The sequence below is a fragment of the Gigantopelta aegis genome, chromosome 6, assembly GCF_016097555.1.
Source record: "Gigantopelta aegis isolate Gae_Host chromosome 6, Gae_host_genome, whole genome shotgun sequence".
NCBI lineage: Eukaryota > Metazoa > Mollusca > Gastropoda > Neomphalida > Peltospiridae > Gigantopelta > Gigantopelta aegis.
Genome location: NC_054704.1, coordinates 52,747,854 through 52,767,731, shown reverse-complemented (window position 1 = coordinate 52,767,731; position 19,878 = coordinate 52,747,854). Strand labels below are relative to the sequence as shown.

The window sequence follows — 19,878 nt, the reverse complement described above, 5'->3', positions numbered from 1 at the left end:
GCTGGAACGAGAAATAGGCCAATGAGCCCATCGACGGGGATCGATCCCACACCGACCGCGCATCAAGCGGGCTATTTACCACTGGGGTACGTCCCGCCTCCTTTAGCCATAGAAATGAACTGACGTGTAATACGAGCGAGACGACGAGCACAAATTAATTTCTTAAGTTTTCAGATACGAGACTTAGGTATACATAACCACACATTGTTGGGGTTTTTTTTGTAGAGATTATATAATCTATAATTACTCCTTGGACGATTTGTCAAAATTGACAACAAATCCTAATTCAGACAAAGCCATTAACAAAAATTCTTTGTCAACCTCGATGGATTTGCTACTGAGAATAAAATCGTCAACATATGCAGAAACCCACAACACACGGAAATAGGTTAAAACACATCTAATAAGTTTACAAAAATAATAATAATATATAAACAGTAAAATAATAAGTGACATTATCCCAAGTAAAACAGAGGTAATCTCCATAGTTATCATATACAGGAACATGGTAGTACCAATTTTTTATTTCTTAAGTGATCAGATTATTATCTGCAAAAATGTTTTCTAGAACAGCTTCAATGTCCTCATATGGAAAATGTGGGGCAGATATACAGTCATTTATGCGTTTTAAATCAGTCATAAGTCTGAAATATATTTTTTAACAACATGTAGAGGTGAAATACATTTGGGAGTGTCAGTTTTCTCTATCACCGTGAGGTTCAATAATCCACAAATCTCAGAATCCAGAAAACCATGCTCCTGTTGAGAAAAAAATTCCTGTTATTCAATTTATAATTTTCAATTGATTTATTGAACGGTAAAGTTATGTCATCTTTCAACCAAGTGATAAGCTTATCATTTGCACCATTCACCCCCCCCCCCCCCCCCCCCCCCCCACAAAAAAACCTCCACTTTATCTGGTAGGTTACCAAAACACATTATCAAACTGAATCCTAGTCCTGACCACTGAACTTCCAACATTTGGGTAATTGGCTCTCATCGGCCTTTGGTTATGCGCTGTAAAATTGTCAAAAGCATCCGACGGTCTTGAAAACCCGAAACCAAGTCTTGGAACCAAGTTTTAAAACAGTTAATGACCACGTTATAAACTGAAAGTAGGTAACCAGAGGGAAATTCAGTTTTATGATCAACTGGTTATGAGAAGTAAAGCACTGCATTGGCGATATATATTAGCATCATCTGAGATCGAAGCTGGAAGTTTTTAATGACCTTTTCACTCCCCTAATAGCCACCCTGCCCACCCATAATGAAACACTGAATGATTTAGTATGCCTAATTTAAAAAAAAAGATCATGGTCAATCACAGATCAGTCCAATTACTGCAATGTGTTTGCTGAAAACTTTAAATAATATATTAAATAGTATATACACAATGCAATTACATCAATAGATTTTATACTATCTAGGAAACAGCATCACATGCAGACCACCACCAGAACCTATACATGTTTAAAACAAGAAATGATTAGTATGTAGCTCAATGCATAGTTAACCATCACACAAGGTAACACAACTATCCACCAGCTAGCAAGCTAAGCTGAGCATTTATCAGGCTTCACTGGAGCAACAGCATGCAAGCTAACTCGAAAGCACCATTACCTTCAGATAATGAACTAAAGAAATAATTAGTAGCTCAAAGTCACTAGGCCTAGACTGAAAGGGTTGCCTTATCCTTTCAACCTTCTAGTTTTAAGCATTCAACAAGATCAGATGTTACCAAAAAACAGAAACATATCCATAAATTCAAAAATTATAAATAAGAGGACTTTATATTGCATTGTAAAAATTAATAACTGGAAGCCTGTAACCATGCATCCCATCTGTATATTCAGATTTCAATGACACAGATAACACAATATGCCTCATAGCAAGCCATCCGGAGCAAATGGTGCGAAGAGAAAAAATATGGTGTCACTAACCCCCCCCCCCCCAAAAAAAAAAAAACAAAAAAAAAAAAAAAACAACAAACAACAACATATGAAACTGGTCAAAAGTGCAAAATCAAAAAGGGAAAAAATAGGAATTTTCATCAAAAAGAGGGCTAAATAGGGACTCATAAAACAAAACAGGAATAAATAGGAAAAAGTAGGCCTGTTATACCCCACCAAACAAAAAATCGGTTATTGAGTGTCAAACAAAGGTATGTGATGATCAGCATCAAGTTAAAATCATTAATAAAAATAGTGTAGACAGCTATGTGAAAGTGGCATTTATGAAAGACACAATGAAGTATATAATATTACATATGGAAAAGACGAAAATAAACGCTTTGGTCAAACGATGAAAACAGTGTAAACAAACCAATATTGCATCAAATTATCAACATAAAATGTAAAAAAACAACAAACCAAAAACCAACATTATCACAGATGCTTATAAAGCTAATTTAAAAAGATTCTGAATATGTGCTGTATTTTGGTGTGCCTTATACTGAGTTTAAATATTGTATTAACCAATTTATCTTTTCAACTTGGCAACGTGATTGGGACGGTGCGGTTGCTAACAAGCTTCATGATATGAAGCCAGTCTTGGGAGAGTGGCAGTCCTCTTATAGACAGTGCAGGAAGGATGAAATAGGCTTGTGTCGTGCTCGCATCGGTCATACATATTTGACCCATTCATTTATCTTAAAGAAAGATCTTTCACCTCAATGTGAGCACTGTCAGTGTACTCTGACGGTGCGCCACATTTTGGTGGAGTTGTAAGCATCTTAAGGAAACTCGAAAAGATATATTTGGCCAACGTAATGTGATGGAATCATTTCGATTCCATCCAGAATTTGTTTTACTGACTTTTACTCTACATTTTAATTTTATTTATCTGTGATATTTGTATTTTTTGCACAGTTCTTTACACTGTGTTTTTATTTGACTCTTGAATTTTTATATTGATGTTGATCATCACTTACTGTTTGCATTTACCATAGTTTGACACCCAATAGCCGATGTATTTTTCGTGCTGGGGAGTCGTTAAACATTCATTCATTCATTCATTCATTCATTCATGTGCTGTATTCGCCACTCTCCAGGAAACCCATGAGGATGTTGCCACACCTGCACCATGATAAAAAACAGCAAACGAGTAAGCATTAGGATTAATCAGAAAGTAAAAGACAGAGCGGAAACACCCCACATGGTTTAACTCAGCATGTCACATTTATGATGTGCAAGCATAAATGTTGACATAATAATCCTCTTATGTCAAAAATGCACATCGAATATGATGGATTTCACATAAAGATAGATAAGATTATGTTGATTGCGACAGAGGAATTGCAACATATCTATAAAACAGCTAGAAAAACAAGATTACCTATCTTAAAGACAAGGCAGAACATCGGTTAGACACAGTTATGAAGGTAGGTAACAACTTACTGACATTCAATGGTAAGTTACATCTTCGTAATTCATACAAACACTACGACGCTGATAGTATAATACACCAAATTCTAGTGACTAAGGGTTCCCTTATTTGTTTCTCTCAACACATATATATACTCTCTCTCTCTCTCTCTCTCTCTCTCTCTCTCTCTCTCTCTCTCTCTCTCTCTCTCTCTCTCTCGCTCGCACACACACACACACACACACACACACGATGATTTAATTATTTATTAAAGTGTCAAATGACAATTGTAAATAAAATTATACAATACATACATAATTTATATTGCCACCTAGCCTAAATAGGCTTATTGGACATCTAAAATATTTTATTACATGAATCTAAACACTGTAGAGAAAACAAAATAACAATAAAAGATATATATCATATTAATGGTGTTAGTAATCTACTACTTATAATAATGTAACTGCTACTAATAGTAATATACATCTACTATAATAAAAAATAATAAAATTTAAAATGCTAATAATAAACGTCAAAATATTAACCGTCTAAAAATCCTATTATAATATTAAACAATTAATAAGAAGTTTATAGATATATATTTTACAAACAATGAATGAATGAATGAATGAATGTTTAACGACACCCCAGCACGAAAAATACATCGGCTATTGGGTGTCAAACTATGGTAAAATGAAACAACAGTGTGATGAGCATCATCAATATAAAAATTCAACAGTTAAATAAAAACACAGTGTAAAGGACTGTGTAAAAATGCAAATATCACAGATATATATATAATTAAAATTTTGAATAAAGTTCAGTATCACGTAAAAATTGTAAAATAAGTTCTGGATGGAATCGAAAGGATTCCATCACAGTTCGTAGTCCAAATATATCTTTTCGAATTGCTTTCAGATGGGTACACTCCACCAAAATGTGTCGCACAGTCAGAAGACACTGACAGTGCTCACACTGAGGTGGAGGATCTTTCTTTAAGATAAATGAATGGGTTAAATATGTATGCCCGATGCGGGAACGACACAAGACTATTTCATCCTTCCTGCACTGTCTATAGGAGGACTGCCACTCTCGCAAGACTGGGAAGCTTGTTCGCAACCTCACCGTCCCAATCACGTTGCCAAATCGAAAAGATAAATTTGTTAATACCATATTTAAAATCAGTATACGGTACACCAACCCTGGCATGAGGCAAATCCAAAGCAGACTTGGCAGCTAAATCTGCCTTTTCATTACCCCTGATGCCAACATGGCTGGGTACCCAACACAATACAATGTCTTTATTGGCAATAGATAAAAAGACACACTTTCGTATCACCATCCCAATTAAGGGATGGTCCAGCTTCATATTACGTAAAGCTTGAAGACACGAAAGTGAGTCTGTAAAAATAATAAATCTGGATGCTATGGAACCTTTAATTTCTTCCAAGGCTTTAATGACTGCCCAAATTTCAGCACTAAAAATCGATGCTGAGTCAGGCAGTCTCATGGAAATGATAGTGTCTGATGGAAAAACTGTAGCACAAGCCACAGAATTTCCATCCCGTGATCCATCTGTATACACAGGAATGTAATCACGGTACTTGTCTTGAATTTCCATGAAAAACTGTTTAAAAACAACAGCATCTGTACGATCTTTCTTCAGATGCGCCAGATCAAATACAATTTTAGGTGGTGTAAGACACCAAGGTGGTAAAACAAAATATGAAGGAGTTTCCAAAGTGTCATTTAAATCAATGTTGGAAAGCGACAAAAAACGCTTAATGCGAAGACCAAATGTACGAATAGCATTTAGCCTTGCATCAAACAACTTCATATATTTGTTGTCAAACACCGCATCATGTGCTGGATGTTTCGGTAAAGATTTAATCTTGGCAGCATACTGCAGAGAAAGCTTGGCACGTCTAGCACCCAAAAAGGTTCGTGTGCATCAACGTACAAGCTCTCTACAGGAGATATTCTAAATGCACCAAGACAAAGCCTAAGTCCCTGATTGTGTATAGGATCTAGCATCTGCAAATAAGACTTGCGTGCCGACCCATACACAATGCATTCATAATCAAGTTTAGACCTGACAAGAGATCTATACAGACGGAGCATAAATTTGCGGTCTGCTCCCCATTCCGTATTACCAATAACTTTTAAAATATTGAGAGCTTCCAAGCCCTTCTTTTTAACATATTTGAGATGGGGCACAAAAGATAGCTTCCTGTCAAATATAACCCCTAGAAATTTAGTCTCCTCCACAACTGGAATTGGATTTTTGTCCAGAAACAACTGTGGATCTAAGTGGAGACCTCTTTTCTGGCAGATATGCATACAAACCGTTTTTGCCTTAGAGAATCTAAAGCCATTGTCAGTTGCCCATTGATGAAGTTTATTCAAACAAAGCTGCAACTTACGTTCAATGATACTCATATTGGACGATCTGTAACAAATCTGAAAATCATCGACATATAACGAGCAATCCACACCAGGTGTTAAACACTGGGAGATGCTGTTAATTTTCACAGAAAATAAAGTTACAGACAGGATACTACCTTGAGGCACACCCATCTCCTGTGTGTGTATGTCGGAGAATATCGACCCCACCCGAACTTTAAAAGATCTATCTTTTAAAAATTGTGAAATAAAAACAGGAAGTCTACCTCTCAGGCCCATGCCATGGAGGTCGTTTAAAATCCCATACTTCCACGTAGTATCATAAACTTTCTCCAAATCAAAAAACACTGAAACCAAGTGCTGATTATGGATGAAAGCTTCCCTACAAAACGTTTCAAATCTAACAAGATGATCAACCGTGCTACGTCTAGATCTGAACCCACATTGCACGTTAGTGAGCAATTTGTGAGATTCAAGACACCAGACAAGTCTACGATTGATCATGCGTTCCATGGTTTTACAAATGCAACTTGTCAAAGCGATAGGGCGATAACTAGTAGGATTGGTTGGATCCTTACCAGGCTTGGAAATAGGAATAATAATAGCTTTCCTCCAATCAGAAGGAAAGTCTCCAGAAATCCAGATGTTATTAAAAATATTCAAAAGAACCATCAAAGATGATTCAGGTAAATGTTTTAATAACTGATAATGAATTTCATCCGGTCCTACTGAAGTATCATGGGCTCTAAGAAGAGCATGCTGCAATTCCTCCATAGAGAAATGCCTGTTGTACACTTCAGCATTTTCGGATGAAAAATTAATGGACTGCTTTTCAGCTTTAGTTCGGACAGATGTAAAGGCATCTGTACTGAAAGCAGAAGATGAGTTATGAGAAAAGATGTCTGCAGATGCATTGGCAATGTCACGATGAGACGTGACATCTGTGTCATTGACAGACAAATGATGAACTGTATTACTGGATTCTTTACCTTTGATTTTACGGATCCTATTCCAGACAGATTTTACTGATGTTTGTGAATTCAACTTGGAGACAAAAGTTCTCCAAGATGATTTCTTACTCTGTCTAATCTCTCTTCGAGCCTTAGGCCTAGCAATACGAAATGCATCCAGGTTGTCTGCTGTAGGTTCACGTTTGAACCGCTCAAGCAACCTGTTTCGCTCTTTGAATGCATTTTTGCACGTATCATTAAACCATTGTTTATTGAAACGCTTTGGCACTGCCGAAGTTTTAGGAATAGTTTCATCTGCAATGTCCTTCAAGATGGAAGTGAACAAAGACATGGGATCATCAGCATCAGTAATGGCAAATTTTTGCAGATGAGTGCTGCACAGATGCTAAAACTGACCCCAATTTGCCTTCGCCAACTTCCACCTTTGAACCCTTTCAAGTGATGGTGGTCCATCATTCTCCAAAATAATGGGAAAGTGGTCACTACCACAAAGGTCTGAACCAACTTTCCAGGAGAAATCAAGAAAAAGTGAAGGACTACAAAGGGTTAAATCTGTAGAAGTGAAAGAACCACTTGCAGAATGAAAATATGTATGACTTTTATCATTGAAGAAAAGTAAGTCATTTTTGAGAATTAAGTCTTCGAATTGTTTACCTCTAATATTTACATCCTCACATCCCCACAAAGTGTGGTGACCATTAAAATATCCCATAATAATAAAGGGAGTAGGGAGCTGATCAATAAGACATTGAAAGTCCCTAGGATTAAAACTAAAATGGTTTCGAGGTGGCAAGTAAACCGAACACAGAGTTATAGTTTTATGAGCCGTGACCTTTACAGCCACAGCTTGTAAATTTGTAATTAATGCTACTATACTCTGAGGAATGTTTTCATTAACATGAATGGAAACACCCCCAGATGCTCTATTTTTAGTTTCTTGAAATTTATGATAGAGGTTAAATCCTCTCATAGTAATATGATCAGTGTCCTTCAAGAACGTTTCCTGAAGACACACTGCAAGAGGATTATGTTTTTGAATTAAAAGACTTAATTCATCAAAATTGGGCCTAATCCCACGGCAGTTCCATTGGATGACTTTATTTTCCATCGGGAGGAAGTATGGGCTTTATCTTTGGCTTTGCTGGTGGTCTTTGTGATCGGCAATGATCTGGAGATGAAACCTCCATATCATCATCACCAATATCAGCCAAAGTTTCGTACATATTGCTGATCGGGATCCAACGCAATTCGATCTTTTTCAGCCGACCTGAAAGTACTTCTTTTGTTTTCTTTGTGTCATTACCTGTCTTAGGGAGACTAGTGCTCGACCTATTTGGTGGATTTGTAACATCCAACGACACTTGGGTTTCCATTTCTTTGTGCTGGGGAGTAACTTTGTTTTTTTGTGATGCTTTGTGCACCTGTTTTTGAGCCTTCTCAATGTCAGACTGTTTTTTGTATTTGGCATCATCACAATGCCAGGTTAATTCTGTGTTAACTGCAACACTTTTAGTGGCGACTTTGGCAGCAACTGCATATGACTTGCCAACCACTGTTGGTGTTGCTCTTTCCACCAACCTCCTGGCATCCATGAAGGATAACTTATTTTGTACCTTTACCTGCTGAACCCGTTTTTCCAGTTTCCACCGTGGACACTCTCGCGAGTATGCACAGTGGTTGCCCTTGCAGTTAAGACAAAGTATATCGTTTGTACACGTCTTGCTATCATGGTCAAAAAGACCACATCGGCCACATGTAAGTTTCCCACGACACATGTTCTGACCATGGCCAAACCTCTGGCATTTGAAGCAACGCAAGGGGTTTGGAATAAAGGGTTCAACAGGAATACTAAGATAACCAGCCTTGACAGATTGGGGAAGGGTAGGGATGTTAAATGTGAGGATACAAGTATTCGTCGGTAACAATTCATTGCTCCGACGAACCTTTATCCTCCTCACAGCAGTAACACCCTGCGAACATAGATTTTGGCATATCTCATCCTCATTAACTCCTTCCAGATCCCTGCATCTGATCACTCCCTTAGACGTGTTAAGGGAGGTATGCGGAGTGACCTTAATGGATAAGGTACAAAAAACTGTAGACTTGAGAAGACAAGTTGAGTGTTTTTCGGTTGAACATTCAACCAATAGTCCATTCTTTATTTTTTTCACTGATTTAGGCTCACCAGCCAAGCCAACAATTGCCTTTTGAATGGCAAACGGGGATAATTTGTTCAAGGCCCCATCATCAGTAGAACTGATGACAAGAAACCTTGGCCAATTTTGTGAAGAAATCACTTTGGATTTCTTCACATTTGTTCTTGATGCCATGGACTCCTCGTCCGAAGACGAGAAGTCCGAAACTTCGGTGTGGACCCTTTTCAGGGTCCCATCAGAATTTGGAATTAAATGTTGGATGTTATCCATATTAATAATTCAAATGTTCATCAACCATGCCCCCCACCCACCACCGAGTCCAACAAAGGGGACATGGTGCTGCGGATAACCAGCAGACAGCCATGCCAGAGATACATTATTGATATACTTGGGCAATATACAAACAATAAATCACCCAATTGACCCTAGCCACCACCCCAAGAGCAACAAATACACATGGTAAATTAAACAATGCTTGCTCTTGGCTAGATGAAAGAAACAAAGGTTGTTTGCTCTTGAGCTTGACATGACCAGCCGATTGATCAGGTCGGGCCTCCCTGACCACCCGTCTGGCTGAACTCCAGGCCAAAGTGGTGTGTTGCCAGAAAACATACCCGCAGATATGCACCCAACTCAACCACCAGGATCCCATCATCCAGCATTACGGGATGCACCTCACGGCCAACAAGGTGCCTCATACGAGGAGTTGTGCATTTATTGGCCATTCTATAAAAGAATGTTCACCCCTGCACCACGGTGAGGTTAATGCACACGCAGGGGTATTTTACAAACACGTTATAATACTAATTATTTATTATTTTGAAGTGAAATAAATAAAAATGTATTTAATGAAGAAGGCTTTTATGCCTTTGGAACATATTAAATAAGGTACGAGTAACTGAAGATTGCGCGTCATCATGGTGTCGTTAAACATTCATAAATAAATTAATTAAATAATTCATTCATTCATTATATAAAGAAAGTGTCATAATGTTCATGTGAAATCATTAAAAACATATTTAAGATCTTCATATATTGGGCAACACAATAAACAGTGCAATTCACTTTCAACCCAATCAGTACAAAATAAAGAAACACGATATGTTAAAAGGAATCGGCGGCCTGTTATATCTTCCCATGTCAACAGACAAAGGGAGGTTACCAGAGTTGAATTTACTTACATGTACAACCTTGGCAATTAAATAAAAGAAAATTACCACGGCATATAATCCCATGGAAAGTGGTCTGCACGAATTGTTCCACAGCAATTTTGCTTACATAATTTCAAACTCGCTAGCATAATAGTGTCGCCGTGTATTAGCCGACTTTAGAAGGCAGACTACATCCTGGAAAGTAATCGACAAATAACAACACCCCCCCAAAAAAAACCCCAACAACAACAAAAAACAACCAAATAAAAACAAAACAACAAACAAACAAACCACTTCGGCCATTCCAGGCTGAAAAAAACCTTATAGTTATGCATTAACCAGTATTTTTAATTCTTACACATACAAGGTATACTGCACATTTATCGCCTTTGCGAAGTTGTTTCATTTAAACAAGATAGAAATAAATTAACACATTTGTTTTAACTTGTCCCATTTTACAGTACAGTATGTCAGTTTTCGATGTCTGACAACTTAGGAATATCACACGTTTACACAGTATTGTTTCGTTCAGGCCATCTAAATATATACAGAATGGGTACCCGTTTAACCGAACATATTACTGCTTAAAAGTAATTTTTACTCGCCTGCGTTTTACTTTCATAATAGGTAACAATATAAAAGTTGTTTTGAGATGACATTCTCTTGCACTTTTAATTTTAAAATAATTTCATTTATTTCCATGTAAATGTAAAAATGCTTGTATCGAGCAAGAAAAATGAATGTGTGTAGAGTTTAACGTTAAATGATGATAATTAAACTCGAAATATGCTAAATTGTATGCATGCTGATTAGTGTACCATTTTGAGAATGTTACACCCCTGCACCACGGTGAGGTTATAGCACGCGCAGGGGTAAACATAATTATATACCTGCTAGCGTAAACCGTTTGGATGGGGTGCGGTGGCCTTACACTTGGCTTTCCCCCCAAAATATAACCGCTGTGTAGATAGCCAGCCCTTATTAAAGGGACATTCCTGAGTTTGCTCTCAATGTAAGATGTTTCCAACTAATAAAATATTTCAACGATTAAACTTACATATTAAATATATTTTCTTGTTTAGAATATCAGTGTCTGTATATTCAATGTGTTTCTGGTCGTCTTAATATTTGTAAGAAGCCCAAACTGGATTTCGTACATATGAAAAAATAGTTTTTAGGAAATAAAATGAAATTTAAAGGGACATTCCTGAGTTTGCTGCAATGTTTTAAGATGTTATCGACTAATAAAATATTTCTACGATTAAACTTACATATTAAATATATTTTCTTGTTTAGAATACTAGTGGCTGTATATTAAACGTATTTCTGATCGTTCTAATAGTTGTACTAGGTTAATTTTCATTTTATTTCCTAAAATTTGGGCTTCTTACAAATATTAAGACGACCAAAAACACATTGAATATACACACTGATATTCTAAACAAGAAAATATATTTAATGTGAAAGTTTAATCGTAGAAATATTTTATTAGTCGAAAACATCTTACAATGCAGCAAACTCGGGAATGTCCCTTTAACCGATGCTATATACATGGCCGACGCGTATATAGCCACTTTAATTTTAAATCCGTTGTATGTATGGATTCATCTTTTTACGCAATATTTAGCACGACGTGAATGGTACAAATCGAGCAAAAGAAAAGCGATGAGAACGATCGAAAACGGTTAAAACGGCCTTGTAACAATAGTTTTCAGCAAAATTAAATATATAGCAATATGCTATTAATATCTTTAACATAAATTTTTAAATATAAAGAAAGGAATGTTTTATTTAATGACGCACTCAACACATTTTATTTACGGTTATATGGTGTCAGACATATGGTTAAGGACCACACAGATTTTGAGAGGAAACCCGCTGTCGCCACTACATGGGCTATTCTTTCCGATTAGCAGCAAGGGATCTTTTATTTGCGCTTCCCACAGGCAAGATAGCACAAACCATCGCCTTTGTTGAACCAGTTATGGATCACTGGTCGGTGCAAGTGGTTTACACCTACCCAATGAGCCTTGCGGAGCACTCACTCAGGGTTTGGAGTCGGTATCTGGATTAAAAATCCCATGCCTCGACTGGGATCCGAACCCAGTACCTACCAGCCTGTAGACCGATGGCCTAACCACTACGCCGGTTTTTCAAATATAAACCCGGTACTTAAAAATGCTATTTTTGTTAACTTCAACCATTAAAAAAATATACGAGTTCGTTGTATATATCATGAGCATGCTTCGGCGTTTTCATGAAGAATGTTTTAAAATAGGCGCGGATCTTGACGGGTGATGCGGGGTGTGTGTGTGTGTGTGTGTGTGTGTGTGTGTGTGTGTGTGTGTGTGTGTGTGTGTGTGTGTCGGAATTACAAAATGCCACGAAAAATACAAAACAATACAAGAAGTGTACATTTGTGTTTAGTGTGCAACATGTAATGTTTTGGTCAGATATGGGTAAAATCCTATAATAAATAATGCATTTTGATGTACTTTTGATGCTGTATGTGCCCTATTAAAAGTTTTCGCCCCTTCCCTGAATACTGGAGGTTCCCTTTTTGAACATTACACGCCCTCCCTAGACACATCTGTATCTGCCCCTGAAACGTTACATTTCACTCAGAGCCGGTTTAAGGATCCGCGAAGCCTGTAGCACAAATAACAGCGGAGCCCACTTCCCAGGATATATATTTTGCAACCCAGTCGAGGAAAGGGGAAAATTGACCTGGGGAAAATAAATGTACACATCGCCGCGGGGCCCCCTGAAGCGCGGGAATCGTAGAACGTGCCATAGGCGTCGGAAACGGGGGAGGGGGGAGGAGAGGGGGACACTGACCCTCCCAGCTCTGAAACTGGGGGGGGGGGACAATATGTTCCCCCCCCCTCCCCCTCCAAGTTTAAAAGCGACAGAAGTGAGCATTTGAATGAATATTTTTTTTCTACACCGACCAATTTTCTGGAAAGTTCAGAAGAATGTAGCTATATTATTAATCATATTATAAGGACATTGTTTTAGTACGACGGGACTTGATTATAATAGGAGCCCCCCCCCCCCCCCCTTCCCCCAACCACTAATCGCGTGATAGTAAACCTCAGGCCTTTTCCGTAAAGGTTGCAAGTTCTTATTAAACTATGACGTAGTTCATGGTCATCCCGATGACGTTGTGCCGCTAACTGACCCAAGCCCCCCCCCCCCCCCCCCCCCGCCATCTCTCCGACGCCTATGCGTGCTACATGTGCTTCTAGGATAAACCGGCTCTGATTTTATATAATATATATACTAAATCCACTTACCTGTCTTGGTGATATCCATAGTGTAGAACATTACTGGAATATCAGCTAACCGTGTTGACAACTTCGCCATCTTTAATATTTTATAAATACATACGAAATAATTTAAAGTTTTCTTGTACAAATTAAATATGTTCATAGACATCAAATAGCCTTTAGCGATATCGCTCTTTAATTTATGGTAACTTCAGAAGAATGTACGTAGAGCAACTTTGACGTCCATAACAATACTGAAACGTCATCGTATTGTTGACGTAATAGTTATGTTTCCGGCAACGTCCGTAATATACGTAAATCATCGAAGAGCTATTCAAAATTTTGCTCTTTTTTTTTTTAAAAAGTTTTAATAACAAACGAGATTCACATGGGCCACCATCTCTACTTTTGCATCTTAAAGGGACATTCCTGAGTTTTCTGCATTTTTAAAGATGTTATCAACTAACAGAGACTTTTTGACGACTATAATTACACGTGTTTGTGATCGTTGTAATATTTGTACTAGGTTAAATTTCATTTTATATCCTAAAAAATATTTTTTCGTACGTATGAAATTATTTGAAGATAAAATCCAGTTTGAGCTTCTTACAAATATTAAGACGACTAGAAACACATTGAATATACAGACACTGATATTCTAAACAAGAAAATATATTTAATATGTAAGTTTAATCGTAGAAATATTTTATTAATCGGAAACATCTTGCAATGCAGCAAACTCGGGAATGTCCCTTTAAGTAAAACAAGAATAACACTGCAATAGGATAGATTTCGCAACATTTGGTTGATAACTTACTAAAAAAAAAAATGGAAACAAAATTTCGGGGCAACGATTTTCGATCTCCTCGTTTAACAGAAGGATTTTGTTTTTCTGTTGTTTATTTTGTTTATTGCTTAAAGGGACATTCCTGAGTTTGCTGCAATTTTTAAGATGTTATCGACTAACAGAGACTTTTTAACGATTGTATTTACATATCAAATATATTTTTCTGCATAAAATATTAGTGGCTGTATATTAAACGTGTTTCTGATCGTTCTAATATTTGTACTAGGTTAAATTTCATTTTATTTCCTAAAATATTGTTTTGTCATACGTACGTAATTATTTGAAGACAAAATCCAGTTTAGGCTTCTTAGAAATATTAATACGACCAGAAACACATTTAATATGCAGACACTGATATTCTAAACAAGAAAATATAAGTAATATGTAAGTTTAATCGTAGAAATATTTTATTAGTCGGAAACATCTTGCAATGCATCAAACTCAGGAATGTCCCATTAATATGTTTGTTTAGGAATAAAAGGAAGGTCAAACTAACATTAGGAAACGTTGATATACGTAAATAAGTACATTGGTATAACTTCAGCAGATTATAAATAAGTCATATTTAAACAAATATGTTTGCTGACATACATTCCCTAGGAAGTTAATGACACCACTGGAGCACATTGATTTATTTATCACTAGCAATTGGATGTCAAACATTTGGTAATTTTAATATATAGTCTTAATGTTTCTTTTAGTAGCAAGGGATCTTTTATATGCACCAACCCACAACATTGCCTGGAACGAGAAATAGTCCAATGGGCCCACCGACGAGGATCGATCGTAGACCGACCGCACACCAGGCAAGCGCTTTACCACTGGGCTACGTCTAGTCCCTACATTCGTTAGGATTGCTGGCCCCAATTCCACAAAACATCTAAGTCTAGTTTTGCACGTAAACGTAAATCTAGGACTAAACTACAATTCTTATTACTGCTAAAGTATAACTAATATACAATCTAATTAAAATTAGCTCCACTATTACATGTGGATCTAACAGCAGCCCGTTGGAGCTCATGTCCAGTTGACCTTTCATTCGACCAATCAAAACGTTACTTGCAAAACCATGCCAGTGATTTGAAAAGAATTTGAAAACATTCGGGATTATGCCGAGGATATACGAAATGATTCGGGTGAATTACGAAGTATGCCGGAAACTAATCTCAATATAAAATTTTATATAAAATTCGTTTCAAGACGAAAAAAAAACCCATGATGGTATAGCCAAAAATCTGTTTATACTAGTATACAATCCAGAGTTTATTACTGCACTTTTCCTCCTGTTTTTTCAATGTTGAAATAAGCCAACAAGACCGCCTATTGCATAAATAGTCTCGACCGATATTTTTAGAATTTGTATGCTCCCGAATAACGTTATAAAAGGCGAAGTGTAATTGGTCGACATTTAAATTGTTATTTATAGACGAAATGTCACCTGGACATGGGAGTCCATGCAATGCTGTTAGATCTACTGGCGAGACCAGTAGAGCTAATTTTAATCAGATTGACTAATATAGTTTTAAGTACTATTAGCTAGCTACGGCCCTGAAACCTATAAATAAATAACACTTATAAGCAATTGTACCAATACAGAATAATACTTTGCTTTAGTTGTAATTAAAATGAGATATTATATTTAACTATGATTAAAATAACTAGTTTTAATTAAATACCTTTTACTCATTACTAGGGGGCGAGATGTAGCCCAGTGGTAAAGCGCTCGCTTGATGCGCGGTCGGTTTGGGATCGATCCCGGTCAGTGGGCCCGTTGGGCTATTTCTCGTTCCAGCCAGTGCACCACGACTGGTACATGAATGCCGTGGTAGATGCTATTCTCTCTATGGGATGGTGCATATAAAAGATCCCTTACTGCTAATCGAACAGAGTAGCCCATGAAATGGCGACAGTGGGTTTCCTCTCTCAATATCTGTGTGGTCCTTAAAGGAACATTCCTGAGTTTGCTGCATTGTAAGATGTTTCCGACTAATAAAATATTTCTACGATTAAACTTGCATATTAAATATATTTTATTGTTTTGAATATCAATGTCTGTATATTCAATGTGTTTCTGGTCGTCTTAATATATGTAAGAAGCCTAAACTGGATTTTGTCAAACATATTTTGGGAAATAAAATGAAATTTAACCTAGTACAAATATTACAACGATCAGAAACACGTTTAATATACAACCACTAATATTTTATGCAGAAAAATATATTTGATATGTAATTACAATCGTTAAAAAGTTTCTGTTAGTCGATACATCTAAAAAATTGCACCAAACTCAGGACTGTCCCTTTAACCATATGTCTGACGCCATATAACCGTAAATAATATTTGTTGAGTGCGTCGTTAAATATGACATTTCCTTCTTTTTACTCATTACTACTTTCATTATGCGATTAAAATGAACTATTAGTTACAGTTTACCAGATATATTTATACAATGTATAATAATGTGCCAAATAAAACCACCAATACATGCATATTATTAAAACCTGGCGAGATCGTTGTATCAAAATCTCATGGTGTTGTGTTTATATGTGAATATTGCACGGACATTAAATGAAACATCACGTGATAAATTAAAACTATATCATTGGCTATTGGCTAATAACAAGCTAGGGTGTTGTCCAAACGAAATACGATATTCTCAACAGAATATCCTAACCTAGAAAACTGAAATAAAATACATACAGTAAATATTAAAATAAAATACATGTAATTACAAATATTTACTCTCCGTTCCATGCACTTTCCCACATACAGGAAAGCACATACCACGGCTTTTGACCATTTGTGATGCACAGGTTGGAACACGAAAAATATCCAATCAGTTGAACGTATCCTCAGAAGTGGTTGGATCCCGAGACGCAAGGATCTCAACACTCAAGGAGCACTCAACCGACTGAGCTAAGATCGCTTTGTGGAACGGGGCCCACGACAGGTGCTGATACCTCTCCTACACCACGACTGGCATATCAAAGCCGTGATATGTGCTATCCTGCATATAAAACATTCCTTGCTGCTAATGGAAATATGTAGCGGGTTTCCTCTCTATGACTGTGAAAATGACCATATGTTTGACATCCAGTAGCCGATGGTTAATAAATCAATGTGCTTTAGTGGTGTAATATACCGCTTCTATCAATGTTTCAGTTTGCACTGGCAATTTGCAGTATAGTGCTTTTAGCACACATAGCTGCGACGATCACAAAGAAAACGACGACAGCAAAGCCTAAGAAAGCTGAAGCCTACGGCTATGATTCACGAGGACAAGGTAGTAACTATGGACGCCGCAACGGTTACAACATGCACAAAACAAATAATGGCAATTATGGACAAGGAGACAATGGTTACAACAATGGCAGAAGCAGTGGTTATAATAATAACGGTGGTGGTTACCCAAGCCATGATGGCGGTAGTGGTTACAACAACAATGGTGGAGGCAGTGGTTACAACAATAATGGTGGAGGCGGGGGTTACAACAATAATGGTGGAGGCGGAGGCTACAAAAAAACCTCGAACCATAGAAACTATGGATATCGCATTTGTCCGAACCAGACATTTTATGATGACGTTTACAGATGGAGCGACATTGGAAATGGATACCCAATGTGAGTATACTTTTTCAGCAATTATAGTGGGTTAGACAGTGGTGTCTGTCTGTCTGTCGGTCTGTATTGATGGATGCTGCTGTCTGTTTATAGAACACTGTGTCAGTCGCTTGGCCCGTTATTGTTATGTGGTCCATGTTAAAGGGACATTCCTGAGTTTGCTGCAATTTTTAAGATGTTATCGACTAACAGAGACTTTTTAACGATTGTAATTACATATCAAATATATTTTTCTGCATAAAATTTAGTAGCTGTATATTAAACGTGTTTCTGATCGTTCTAATATTTGTACTAGGTTAAATTTCCTCTTACAAATATTAAGACGACCAAAAACACATTGAATGTACAGACACTGATATTCTAAACAAGAAAATATATTTAATATGTAAGTTTAATCGTAGAAATATTTTATTAGTCGGAAACATCTTACAATGCAACAAACTCAGGAATGTCCCTTTAAGGACTGTATAAAGGAATCAAGGTTAAATATGCATAATTTGGTCTTACGGGCAAACCATTTAGTAAATCTGAGAAAAATGTGCATCATATTTTCAGACATTACTGACATCGTCTTTTAATACAGTGAAAACGGAAAGAAAAAAAGAAGCAACACGACACACCTGTAGCCTCCCTGTATATGGTTTTACATAAGATAAAGGCTCATATAGATTCCATGCGGTAGAATGCTGCGTCTGCGGCTTGCGTTTTCGGCATACACCATGCACAGTAATTTCATTGCGTCTAGCCGCATGCGTTTTGCAGCCTAGACGTTATCATTGAAACTAATGTATTTCGATGGGTTTTTTGTTTGTTTGTTTTTTGCGGGTTTTTTAAAAACTATATCATTTTTTTTTTTTTTTTGCCGAACCGCACGCACGCGCCACATCCAGTCTGTATGAGCCTTAAGAAAGACTCTTATTTAATGCACAGTTGTTTTAGGCATAAATACATTTAATTAGTTCTTGAATCCGATGACTTTAGTATTGGCATAATGATAGTGAATACTTTTTGTGGTCAAAATGGTCAAATTACGTTTTAACTCATAACAAACATGTAGTCTATACGGTAATTATGTGCTGGATTTTAAGCTAATTTATTATATTCTAAGGATTCAGCTACGTAAAAGGGAAGATCACGTGTTTAAGGTTTAATATGAATACATTAGTTATTAAAACCATTTTCACTAAACAAACACACACACACACACACGCACGCACGCACGCACGCACGCACGCACGCGCGCGCACGGAGTAAACCATGATTACAGTACTTCCATAACTTTTCATGCCTGATGATATTGAGAGAGAGAGAGAGAGAGAGAGAGAGAGAGAGAGAGAGAGAGAGAGAGAGAGAGAGAGAGAGAGAGAGAGAGAGACAGAGAGACAGAGAGAGGGAGGTGTACGGGGGAGAGAGAGAGAGAGAGAGAGAGAGAGAGAGAGAGAGAGAGAGAGAGAGGAGAAGAGAGAGAGAGAGGGAGAGAGAGAGAGAGGGAGGTGTACGGGGGGAGAGAGAGAGAGACAGAGAGAGAGAGAGAAAAAAAAGAGAGAGAGAGAGAGAGACAGACAGACAGACAGACAGAGGGAGGTGTACGGGGGAGAGAGAGACAGACAGAGAGAGGGAGGTGTACGGGGGAGACACACACACACACACACACACACACACACACACACACACACACACACACACACATACATACATATATATATGCAATATCAATCTACAATCCATCAGTGAAACCCGTCACTAATTAGTTATAAATGGTTCCAGAAAGCTTCATTCTGAAATTACAGAAAATATCTAATGACTAATACAAGTAGTTTTAATTTTTATTTCTTAGAATGTAACAACTACTGGTAACATTTGTTTGCAAATATACGTGGAATACAAACTGACAATATGTGTATCTTCTGTCCGGACAATGCTGAACCATTAGAATACAGTGAAACCCCTTCTAAACCGGACACCCTTGGTACAAAGAAAAATGTCCGATTTTAAAAGGGATCCGGTTTACAGAGGTTATGTTCTGTCCTGGTGTTTAAAAAGGCACTCTGTGAAACGTCCGGTTTTGAGGGAATTCCGGTTTACAGAGGGTCCA

The 19,878-nt window shown here is 37.3% G+C and overlaps 1 protein-coding gene across 1 annotated transcript in view; it reads left to right on the top strand.

Annotated features, from left to right (window-relative positions):
• Nucleotides 1–3,355: 3,355 nt before the first annotated feature.
• LOC121374615 overlaps nt 3,356–19,878 on the top strand; it is a 30,502-nt gene continuing 13,979 nt past the window's right edge. The window contains exons 1-2 of the mRNA XM_041501721.1: nt 3,356–3,379; nt 17,326–17,783. Of these exons, the coding sequence (XP_041357655.1) occupies nt 3,374–3,379; nt 17,326–17,783 (464 nt within the window). The 5' untranslated portion in view covers nt 3,356–3,373. The remainder of the gene's footprint in view (nt 3,380–17,325; nt 17,784–19,878) is intronic.